General features: G+C 40.0%; 1 protein-coding gene across 1 annotated transcript in view; it reads left to right on the top strand.

Moving 5' to 3' along the window:
* Positions 1–12962, top strand: part of LIMA1 (LIM domain and actin binding 1) — an 86753-nt gene that overhangs the window by 59070 nt on the left and 14721 nt on the right. Inside the window, 3 exon segments of the mRNA XM_036865928.1 lie at positions 5880–5964; positions 7083–7231; positions 9890–9997. Of these exon segments, the coding sequence (XP_036721823.1) occupies positions 5880–5964; positions 7083–7231; positions 9890–9997 (342 nt within the window).

Raw genomic sequence — 12962 nt, 5'->3', positions numbered from 1 at the left:
TTTGTACTAAAACTCTTGAGTTAGAAGCTTGTTGAGTTTGGAGGTTTGTTTTTCTTATATAAATTAGTCATCTGAACAATCACACACACACACAACACAGTAAACCAGAAAAAGCCAAGTAAAACCTGGAAAAAGAGTAACCTTTACCAATTGTGCACAATGATATTCTTATCGTTGCATAACTAGATTTTACATGGTTTTAGGTACTGTGTGCTCACTGTTTTGTGTGCTTTATCTTTGGTTTGGTCTTTCTTATATAGCCCTTCCTTTGTATCTTCCTAGTTCATGTAGTTATCCTTTTATGGCAATATGTTACTTCATTATACTTTTTAATCATTCCCCAGTAATTAGATTCTCTTCCAGCCTAATAAAAAAGCTCTAAGCATCTTGGCAGAAACATCTTATTTTTAATTATGGGGGGGGCTATATTATTGAATGATGTTATTGTGGTCAAAAGACATAATTCTGTAACACTGCTAGCACAATCTAAGGACATATTTAATTCCCCAGCAGTTCCTCATCAGCATTTGGTTTTATCATTCTTATCTATTTATATTAATTTAAAAATATGAAGTATTACCTCTCCTTCCTTTCTTTTCTTCCTAATTGTAGAGTAATACATACTTTTTTTTTAAATTTATTTTTATTTTATTTATTTTTGGCTGAGCTGGGGTCTTGTTGCTGTGCGTGGGCTTTCTCTAGGTGCGGCCAGTGGGCGCTACTCCATAATTTTTATAGAACACTTAGAATACAAAATATGGGAGTTCCCTGGTGGTCTAGTGGTTAGGATTTGGGTTTTCACTGCCATGCACAGGTTCAGTCTGGTTGGGGATCTGAGATCCCGCAAGCCACGCAGTGCGAGCAAAAAAAAAAAAAAAAAAAAAAAATATATATATATATATATATACACACACATATATATATAAACATTTATATATATTTATATGTATATATATTTATACATATATGTGTGTGTGTGTGTGTATATACATATATATACACACACACACATATATATGGAGAGAGAGAGAGAGAAATCCCCCTGCCTGGAGATAAGTGCTCCTTCTGTGTGTATTTTGTACTTAAATGAGCTGTATTTTTTCTGCGTGGGTCCCTGGAGAAGGAAATGTTTCTCTCTCAGTATTTTGAGAAATTAAGGCCAGATTTTATCTACACACCATATGATCTCCATGCATAGTTCAGCAAAGTCCCATTTTTCCCTAAAGTCATCCTTCCTCCACGCTTGACTTGGAGAGATGAGAGAGTCTGAAGGAAGGTCAAAGTTGAAAGGTTGAAGGAAGTGGCTCTCAGTAAATTAAAGTGTTGAGAATCAACTTTTAAAGAGAATTTTTCCTGAAAATAGGGGTACACAGGACAGGAAATCCTGCTTTTTACTTGACATTTGGGACCTAACTTACTTTATTTCTTAAAGAAAACTTTGCAGAGAAAAGAAATTCTACAGACTACTGGCTAAAAGCCCCAGACTCTTATTTCCTTACTGGTAAATGTTGATGCATTTGGTTTATGGATTTAATGAAAATATTTAAGGGGTGATCACACTAATGAGAGTGACTGCAGTCAGCTGACAGGAAGGAGGACTTGTGGGGTGGGGTGAGGCCAAGCTTTAGGAAATTCCAGAAAGTCTTAAAGTGTCTTATCTTTTCTCTCTTCTCTTAACAAAGTATGATGATTAAGGCTGCCTCAGCCATCTGAATAAAAAAGATTGAAATGTAATAAAAATGTGTTACAGAAGAGTATTTCCATATCAGAATTCCTGGTGTTAGGTTTTTTTTTTTCTTTTCTTTTCTTTTTGTGCTCCTCTATTTTCCCTGAGAAATATTGGAGGAAACCCCACCTTCTTCCTGAACCTCAGATTACCACTTGTAAAATGAGGATCAAAAATTAATAGTAAATGAATTTGAGATCTTGGGGGTTTGGTTTTGTTTTTTTTGTTTTTTTTTTGAAGTATAGTTGCTTTACAATATTGTGTTCATTTCATTTCAGGTATGCAGGGATCTTGTCATTCTTTATATTTGAGTGGTTTGGAGGTGGAAAGGTATTAAAAGAAATGCATAGTGCTTCACCCGGGAGCTCATTAAAAGCCAGCTGTATTCCTCCTCAGAACCAGTGTCAGTATAGCTTTGATTTCCAGAGACGTTTTTCTGTTTTTTTCTAAGACCAAATGACTTTGCAGATTCACTTTTTTAATAGTTGAAAGAAAATAATTCAGAGTATTGAACCCTCATGGATTTTTTGGGGGGGGGGGGAAATGGCTCTTTATTTAACCCAAAGATTTAAATAAAAAGCTAGTGAAGATGGGAAATTTTATGCATCTAAAACCAAAGAACCTTGCAGGGCATGTGTTCTGGTTCTAAATGGTCTTGCTCTCAATAACACCAGTGTAGGAACTTCAAGCACAAACAGAAAACTAAACTCCTAGCAGGTTGCAACATGTAACACATACTCTTGGAATTCTGCTTAAACTTTACCTTTGACAGAATGTAAATATTTGAAATATTGCTCCAGTGTTAAGACTGCAGAACCCATTCCCTTTTGGTTTAAAAAAAAAAAAAAAAAAAGTATTTCCAGGCTTTCTCCCTTTTTGAGCCCTGAAAATTTTAGTTTTTATAATGATCATTTTACAGTGCAGCAGCGTTTGGAATAAATCTTTGGAATTTCCTTTAACTATCTGCAAATGAGAAATGTTTTAAAAACAGGAAAAATGTGGATGGAGGGTATTCTGCCAAACTTATCTTTTCACTTTGGCTGATGATCTTCATTTCCAAATGGTAGGCTGCTCCCAGAGCAGAATGTGTTGCATCATAGGAGTCATGTGGATGTGACTGATGTTGGTGCAGCTGACCTGAGTATGATGTGCAAGGTTAGAGTTGCTACAGCTTCTTTTAGTTTTTTTTTTTTTTAATAGATTCAACCAATAATGTAAATAGCAAAGCTGACTGGAGATGCAATGCATTAAATATATATCGAATTTGCTAGAACTGTATTCTTTTTTGGTAGGGTACAAGCAAACCAAATCCTTGGCTCTGATTTCTGAAGTGGCGTATTTTCTATCTCCAAGGAGAGAGAGAGGGCTGGGGGGCGGGGGGGTGGGGAGGACTTGAAAAAGGGATAGTTCACTGTCTTAAACTTTATTGTTGGTTGATTAGTCCATTGAACTTAAAGGCTTAATAATTATTTATTAATGTTGAATTCAAAAGGGAGCTAAATGTTTTACTCTTGTCTCCTGTCATACTGGATTTCAGACATCTTTTCCATGTTAAGTTATCTGGAAATAAACTGAGATTTCAATGATAGGATCTGCTTGAAGGCTCTCATTGCAAGCTGAATAAACATGACATACTGTCTGTGTATTATGTCTGGGAACATCCTCTGATACTTACTAAGTGGCTTTCTTGAGTTACTTTTCTAGTCTTAAAATTAGAATTTGGAACTTTCATTAGAGATCTACCCTAAATTTGAGAGATACAAATGTAGTAATTTACAGGAATCATTTTTTTAATTACATAAATCTGTACCTTCCACTTTTCTATTTAAAAAATAAAAAATAGGACTTCCCTGATAGCGCAGTGGTTAGGAATCCACCTGCCAATGCAGAAGACATTGGTTCGAGCCCTGGTCTGGGAAGATCTCACATGCCGCAGAGCAACTAAGTCCGTGCGCCACAACTACTGAGCCTGAGCTCTAGAGCCCGTGAGCCATAACTACTGAGCCCATGTGCCACAACTACTGAAGCCCACGTACCTAGAGCCTGTGCTCAGCAACAAGAGAAGCCACTGCAATGAGAAGCCCGCGCACCACAACCAAGAGTAGCCCCTGCTCGCTGCAACTAGAGAAAGCCCGCACGCAGCAACGAAGACCCAACACAGTCAAAAATTAATTAATTAATTAAAAAAATAAAAGCATGGTCTCTGCCCTCAGTAAACTAAGATTCCAGTCCAGTATAGGGATGCACAACAATTTGATAAGCATTGTAATGGAAGTGTGACCAGGTCCTTGAGAACAGAGAAAGGGCTATTTAGATTTATGGAAGAGAGGTAGGGCAGATGCAGAGGGGACTGTTGCTTAGCTTACACTGAGTCCTTGAAGGAACAGCACTGTTAGACAACAGAAGGTTAAAAGAGTAACCCAGGTGGAGGGAACTCATTTACAATATCATGGACCCTCCCAGTGGTTTGCTTTTCCTGGAGGGTAAGCGGTGAGGAAGAGAATACCAGAGAGGGTAGGAAGGGACCAGATCTAGAACTGGTCTTTTGTGACATACTAAGCACTTTAGATTTAATTCAAGGAGTGATTAAGAATTCTTAAAGAATTTTGAACAAGAGAGTAACATAGATTTTTTTTAATTATTAATTTATTTTTGGCTGCATTGGGTCTTTGTTGCTACGAGCGGGCTTTCTCTATGGCGAGCGGGGGCTACTCTTCATTGCAGTGCACAGGTTTCTCATTGCAGTGGCTTCTCTTCTTGCCGAGCACGGGCTCTAGGCACGTGGGCTTCAGTAGTTGTGGCACGTGGGCTCCAAAGCACAGGCTCAGCAGTTGTGGTGCATGGGCTTAGTTGTTCCACGGCATGTGGGATCTTCCCGGACCAGGGCTTGAACCCGTGTCCCTTGCATTGGCAGGCGGATTCTTTTTTTTTTTTTTTTTTTTTTTTATTTATGACTGTGTTGGGTCTTCGTTTCTGTTGCGGGGGCCTTTCTCTAGTGTGGCAAGTGGGGACCACTCTCATCGCGGTGCATGGGCCTCTCACCATCGCGGCCTCTCTTGTTGCGGAGCACAGGCTCCAGACGCGCAGGCTCAGTAATTGTGGCTCACGGGCCCAGTTGCTGCGTGGCACGTGGGATCTTCCCAGACCAGGGCTCGAACCCGTGTCCCCTGCATTGGCAGGCAGACTCCCAACCACTGCGCCACCAGGGAAGCCCCGGCAGGCGGATTCTTAACCACTGCGCACCTGGGAATTCAAGTAACATAGATTTATATTTGGGGATAATTTTTTTGTTTTACTTGGGATAATGGCAGCATCATAGAGCCTTGATTGGAAGGCAGAAGAACCAATTATAAAGGTAATGCAAGGACTTCCCTGGTGGGTGCAATGGTTAAGAATCCACCTGCCAACATAGGGGACATGGGTTCGATCCCTGGTCTGGGAAGATCCCACATGCTGCTGAGCAACTAAGCCCATGTGTCACAACTACTGAGCCTGCGCTCTAGAGCCCGTGAGCCACAACTACTGAAGCCCGCGCACCTAGAGCCTGTGCTTCACAACGAGAAGTCACCGCAATGAGAAGCCCGTGCACTGCAATGAAGAGTAGCCCCTGCTCACCACAACTAGAGAAAGCCCGTGTGCAGCAACGAAGACCCAACACAGCCAAAAAATAAATAAATAAATGTTCCTTTAAAAAAAAAAAAGAAAGGTAATGCAGTAGTCCAGGGAAAAGATGATGAAGACATGAACCAGGCAACAACAGCAGGGATAAAATGGGACGGAGAAGGCCAACAGCAGATACTGCCATCGGGACTTGGCAGTTTGGAGAGACATCATTTTCATCTGGGACATGAGGATTCTGCTCCAATGACTGTTAAATTCTGAGGCTTTCTGGTTAAGGTGGTTAGGCAGTGATATTTCACAGAAAGCATTACCTATATAGAGTTACTTATTTTCCCCTGGGCACCTGTGAATATGTAGTGCTTGATATTTATAATACTAAAAACACACTCTGTTGTATATAAAAACTAATATAAATCTAATCTCTACTGGATTTTATTTATAAAGGAGATTTGCAGGCCTCCTTTTTGAACATTGCATCAAGATTTCCCATCCTCACTGCAAAGCTTATTGCTGGGTTTTGTTTTCCAAACAGATTCTTCGGGCCCAAAGCCGAAGTGCAGGTGGAAGAAAGATCTCTGAAAACAGCTATTCTCTGGATGACTTGGAAATAGGCCCAGGTAAGCAGAGAGTTCCATGTGTGGGAAGTTTCTAGGAAGTACTCATTAGTAACAATACCTTTTGACTCAAAGCTGATGCTTTAAAGGAAGAGTGGTACAAATTAAAAGAAAGGCTGCTAGATACAAGCCATTCCCAAATCTCATTGCTTTTTCCAAATAGCTTCTCTGTATTTTTAATCCAACTTTATCAACGGTAACCTGTGTTAACCAAAGGGTAACTTTGCAGGATTATAAGGGAAGTACTGTTACCGACAGTTTTTGGCTCCATGGTCATCTGGGGCTTGAGGGCTCCCATGGATGGACATTATCCCATGTCAAGATTGTTATCCTGTATTACTGATGCTAACATAACACCTTGAGAGCAGAATTATTATGTTTTAAAGGGGGCATATACAGCACTTCACAAAAGAAATAAAATCAATTAATATAGGAAACCATCAGCCTCCTAGGAATCCAAGAAATGCAAATTAAAATGGCAGCCATCTAATTTTTTTCACATGTTAAATGAACGAAAATTTTAAAATATATAACACTCAGTGATGGTAAGGGTTCTCCTTTAATGTTGGGAAAGTGAGTGAATGTTACCTTATAAGTGACAGTTATAATCCTGATTTCCTTCTTTGTATTCTTTTTTTTAATTAATTAATTTATTTATTTTATTTATTTCTGGCTGCGTTGGGTCTTCGTCCCTGCATGGGCTTTCTCTAGTTGGGGCGAGCAGGGGCTACTTACTCTTTGTTGCAGTGCGCAGGCTTCTCATTGCAGTGGCTTCTCTTGTTGCGGAGCACGGGCTCTAGGCACTTGGACTTCAGTAGCTGTGGCACGTGGGCTCAGTAGTTGCAGCTCACGGGCTCTAGAGCGCAGGCTCAGTAGTTGTGGTGCACGGGCTTAGCTGCTCCGCGGCATGTGGGATATTCCCAGACCAGGGCTCTAACCCGTGTCCCCTGCATTGGCAGGCTGATTCTTAACCACTGCACCACCAGGGAAGTTCCCCTTCTTTGTATTCTTAATAGAAGAGGTTGATTATATTAGATTACAATAGCCCAAAATTTAGAATCTTGAAATCATTCAAATCGCATTTTATCTTCTAATAAAGCACATTGTTTGCATGCTTGCAGGTCAGTTGTCACCTTCAGGATTCAACTCAGAGAAAAGCGAGAGTAGGCGAAATCTGGAGTTCCCACGCCTGTCAGAAACCTCCATAAAGGATCGAATGGCCAAGTACCAGGCAGCTGTGTCCAAACAAAGCAGTTCCACCAACTATACAGTATGTGTTCAGCATCATTCATTCGTTCATTCATCCAGCAATGGTCACTGAGCACGGGAACTAGAAGTGTCTCCCAGACCCTGACCTGTGAGCCTTGGCTCCTTACTGGTCCCCAGCCATTCTTCTCTTCACATAAATCCTACCCTAGCTTCATTCGTAATCCTTACCATGTTCTAATCCTGACTTTGCTTTCCTAGGCCTCATTCCCACCCCGCTCATTTTTTTGTGTGATGTTACCATCCTGTAATGTCATTGAGAATTTTCCTGTCTCTTTTACTTAATCTTGTTGTTGTTAAAGAAGTATTGATAGTATTTTATTTGTTGTAACATAAACACTTATTTTTGTTTTTGAGAGAAGAAAGGGAGAATACTGGAGAGAAGTATTGAATATATTCAACATTAATGTGGAATGGGGTGTTTTTTGCAATTTTTATTGGTATATAATTCACCTGACATAAAAATCACCATTTTTAAATATGCAATTCAGTGATTTTTAATATATTCACAAGGTTGTGCAATCATCACCACTGTCTAATTCCAGAAATTTTCCATCACCCCAAAAAGAAACCCATACCTGTGCAGTGATTCCCAATTCCCCACTTCCCTCATCCCCTGGCAACCCCTAATCTACTTTCTGTCTTTATGGATTTTCCTGTTCTGGACATTTCATGTAAATTAAATCATACAACATAGGGTCTACTTAATCTTTACTTCTTATGATGTAATAATTTTCTAAAGAAATAGAATAGTGGATAGGAAAAAGGGAGAGAAATGACAGGAAGATGACGTACTCAGTAAGCACAAAAATGTCGTATTCTAAGTAGAATGGAGGGTCTTTCCACTTTATACTTTCCTAGGCTTAACTGGCAGGAGGACACGACCGAACTGTTTATTTGAAGTTGCCTTTTAAGTGCCATTTATTCATAAGTACACACACGTATATACACATGTACACATACATATATATCTTTCAAACAGTTGTTCCTTCTAAGATTTCAAATGACAAATTATTAATCTCTTGATTGTTATTTTTAATAAAATTGGAAGAACAGTATTGACTTTTATTTGGCAGGCTGAACTAGTGCCTGTTAGAATCACAATGTGTATTCCAGGAGCTGAGCCTTCTTTCCCCCACATTATGAAGTATGCATTTTCCAATAGTATTTATTGGTGGACTAAGTCTCTGGGCAGTGAGTAATCTCATCTTGATTTTTCAGTATTGATTTAAGAAGAGATATTGTGTGTAAATCAGTAGTGAAGTGGAACATCACAGGCTTGTTATTCACTGGGAGTGTGAAAAATAGGCAAATTGAGACTTCTCTTAAAAGGCAGGTCAGGAGATACAGCAAACAGATGATCTGTGGAGCTTAATTCCCTCTGTTATAGGATTTTGGTGCTTCTCAGTGCCCTCCTGCTATAAACATTCTTACCAGGTGACTCCCTAAGTGGAAAAACCTGTTCAGTGACTTTGTTTTTTTAACTCCTAAATAAGAGTTTCTGCATTGTGGTTCGCCTGCTCTGTAAATTTTAAGAGTTGAAAAGTCTTAAGGAATTCTTGTAAAAAGCACGTTTTGTCTCATCCCCAAAGAATTTCTCAGGCCCCTTATAGAGCATGGTTGTAGCAAGGCTCACTCTCTCTGGCAGTGATTCCAGAGGCTGGGCTTTGAGGTGGGGTCACGAATGAGTTTCGGGCTCTTGTACTGTTGATTTCTGTAGTGCTAGCTGCCAGCTCCTCCTCATAGACGCACCTCCAGAGCTGTAGGCCTCAACCTGGAATTCCACACCTGCATCAGTCAGTCGCACTCACACTCCCTTCATTGGCCTTGTGGCCATAAATCGCTCTTTTTCTCCCATGCCTAAAGAATCACAGAGAACAGAAAGGTACTAGATTACTAGCAGACTAAAGGTAGGAAATGTCCATATTCATCTACCTCTGTACTGATTATGGATCTAGTAATAAAGTCAATTTTAATATTTTGCCCCAAGTGTTCTTTGCAAGGAAAACAAATACGTTTACACTTACTCCTTCTGACTCCTTATGCCTGTTTTTTTATGTTGAAGCTCTATTATGAGAAGTAGAATAAGGTATGTCTTTAGTATACTGAATGAATTTTATGCTAAAAACATGTCTTTGAAAGTCTCACAAAGAAAGGCTGTTTTATGGTATCATTAAGTATAATTTCAATTTTTATATGTATACATCATTGCTGTCTCTCTTTCCAGGCCGGGCATTTATATATATATGGTCAGTATATTTTCTTAATTATTGGCACTTGGCATCTCCTTTCCCCTGCTCCAGAATGGTCTTTTCTGGTAAAACTCACCAGCTTTGCATTCCCACAAGCTCTGCTGCTAGAAGAGTGAATCACGAGAACATTGTATGCGGGGGGGGTGGTCTGTGTGTGTGTCTGTATTCTAATGAGCATCCAGTTTTAGACTAGTTGTATAAATATTTAACTCTGAGGTATGTGTCCACAAAGCTGCTTTTGTCATTTCACAAGTCAGTGGGTTTTGCTTGTGAGAGTTAGGGGGTTGATTTGACTTAAAGCCTCTTAAAATAATTTCTTTTTTAACATTCCCAGTTTATTTAATAGATGTGCTATGAAGAGAATCGTGAGACTTTTTTTTTTTAATTCACAGACTATTTTTATTTTGTAGAATGAGTTGAGAGCTAGTGGTGGTGAAATCAAAACTCATAAATTGGAGCAAAAGGAGAATGTGCCCCCGGGTCCTGAGGTCTGCATCGCCCATCAGGATGGAGAAAAGGTGGGTTGGAAAGTCTGATGTCCATTTGCCAGGGAAGCATGTGTTCTAAATTAGATGCTTAAAATTAGAAACAACTCTAACTCTAGGCTGTAGAGTGTCTGGGAATTTGGTAACAGCTGCCAGGATAGATTGTCTTTTTTGGAGGTCACATAATTTTGGTTGGGGAGCTCTGCAACTTATAGCTGACCAATTTTCATTGGAAAATTCTTTTGCTCAGCAAATGCTCAGAGGACGTAGAGCTTAAGTAATTTTTTTTTTAATTTATTTATTTTATTTATTTATTTTTGGCTGTGTTGGGTCTTCATTGCTTCGCGCACGGGCTTTCCCTGGTTGTGGTGAGCGGGGGCTACTCTTGGTTGCGGTGCGCGGGCTTCTCATTGCAGTGGCTTCTCTTGTTGTGGAGCACGGGCTCTAGGCGCGCGGGCTTCAGTAGTTGTGGCACACGGGCTCAGTAGTTGTGGCTCACGGGCTTAGTTGCTCCACAGCATGTGGGATCTTCCCAGACCCGGGCTCGAACCCGTGTCCCCTGCATGGGCAGGCAGATTCTCAACCACTGTGTCACCAGGGAAGCCCAACTTAAGTAAGTTTTTAAAATCTGTTTTGAATAGAGATATCATCTTCAAAGTTATTTGTATATTATTAATTTAACACATTTTATGCAAGAAAATGTCATTCTTTCACTTCAAACTATTTTGAAAGCTAGGCACTATGCTAAGCACAGGCAATGCTGAGCTTAGCAACTAAATGTGAACAAACCATTCCACGTGGTCTTTACCTGCAAGGAAGCTAACAGAGTAGGAGGGAGATGAGTGTAGGTTGGCTATTGTAAAACAGTGTAACAAGTGCCGTGAAAGGGCTATGAGGGGCCATGGAAGCTTGGACTAAGGACCCTTAACCTGACTTCCTCAAGAAGGTGATATCTGGGACTTCCCTGGTGGCACAGTGGTTAAGAATCTGCCTGCCAATGCAGGGGATGCGGGTTCGAGCCCTGGTCCGGGAAGATCCCACATGCCGTGGAGCAGCTAAGCCCGTGCGTCACAACTACTGAGCCTGTACTCTAGAGCTCGCGAGCCACAACTACTGAGCCCCCCCATGCCACAACTATTGAAGCCTGCGTGCCTAGAGCCTGTGCTCTGCAACAAAGACAAGCCACCGTTGTGAGAAGCCGGCGCACCGCAACGAAGAGCAGCCCCTGCACACTGCAACTAGAGAAAGCCCGTATGCAACAACAAAGACCCAACGCAGCCAAAAATAAAATAAATAAATGTTAAAAAAAAAAAAAAGAAGGTGATACCTGAGCCAAGTCTTGAAGGATGTGTGGAAATAGGCCAAGTGAATAAGGGGAAAGTTGAGTAAAGAAAGAGAAGGGTATTCCAGGCAGACACAACAGAGGTTTGGAAACCAGAGAACCCAACCAAGATGACTTGGCTGGAGCATGAAGTACCTGTAGGCAATGGTAAGAGACAGGTGGAGGGAGAGGGCCAGGGTGGGTCTTGAAAAACCCTTAAGAGTATGATTGTAGTCCTGCGTCGGAGGAAAGCCATGGGAAGGTTTTAAACAAATCAGGTTTTATACATTTATGGTTAGATGGATGGCTTAGTTGGATTAAGTAACAATATATATGTCAGGTGAACTTATCATTTTCTCTGCCAATCCATTACCCAGTCTCGTTGGTCTTTCAGTCAATATGATAATCAAATGTTAAGTTAGATGAGGAGAAAGAGCTTTCAAGTCTATTACAGTGACTAATAGGAGTATAGTCATTGTTTCTGTTACACGTATTAACACCCTTGAGGCCATTCTACAAAAGGTGAGGAGATAATTAAAATGGGTCAAGAGCAATAGTTCTCAAACTTATTTGATTATAACAGACTTTAAAATAGATATATTGACAGCATACCAACAGGAACTCATGAGATGTACTACACACTTGGACCAAAGTAGGCACACAGAAAAATAGTCTCAGATTAATGGCTACAATATTTGACTCAAAAAACAGAACAGGAAAAAATTTAGGAACATTAAATCGCTTTATTTTACAAAACCATATCACAAATGTATTTTGAGATAATAAGACAAACTACGTGGCAGTAATGTGTTTCATAATCATAAAATAATCAAATTACATACATCCTTGCCACAGTGGGCTCAGGCATTATTTCCATGTCACATGTCCTATATCAAGTGAGTCCTCTCATTAGACTGCCTGGTTTTCCCATTTTTTAAGTGGGAGATTATGTCTTATGTATAAGTGATATGTTTGGAATTTTTCTTATATACTGTAAAAAAGACATTTAAGAGAAAAAAATATTCCCAGCATTGAAATCCTCCCATCTGTCCTTGGAGCATAATTTGAGAAATGATCATCTGGAAAATCATGCTTGGATTGTCCCTATATCTAATTTCATGTTTCCTTCTTGATTGTCTTCATATTGATTTGAACCTGGAACTCTGAGCTGAATTGGAGGATCAGAACATTTTAATTATAGCCTAAAAGGGTATCATTGCAGCTGAATCACAAATTGGGAAGTGGGTGGGGAAGAGAGGAGATAAAGATAGTACATAGTCTTCAAGTGTATACTGTAGGTTCATGAACCCTTGGCTGCCTTAAAATTCATAAAATTTTTCAAAGCTTCAGCTATCCTTTTGGCTGTTTGCCTAGCTTTTGTTAGCCAATACCTAAGAACTATTTGAACTTCAGTTGTTACAAAAGGACATTAATGCCAGGGTAAACTTGCCTGAAATAGGATATTTTGTCAAGGTATTGTTCTTCCCTTTCTCCTCTTGTGAATGAATTTGTGCTTTTCTTTAATGAAATGTTTGAGCAAAATCTCACATGCTCTCTCCTGGCTATTCCTGCAGTGAAGTCATCTGGTTGGGCGTGTGCAATGATGTCATGATAGGCATTAAGTTTACCCTGCAGGTTCAAGGTGACTAAATTGGAGGTGAAAGAAGGACATCCTGG

The sequence above is a fragment of the Balaenoptera musculus genome, chromosome 10 (assembly GCF_009873245.2).
Source record: "Balaenoptera musculus isolate JJ_BM4_2016_0621 chromosome 10, mBalMus1.pri.v3, whole genome shotgun sequence".
Taxonomy (NCBI): domain Eukaryota; kingdom Metazoa; phylum Chordata; class Mammalia; order Artiodactyla; family Balaenopteridae; genus Balaenoptera; species Balaenoptera musculus.
The sequence above is the reverse complement of the archived record's forward strand: the minus strand, read 5'-3'. Positions and strand labels throughout refer to the sequence as shown.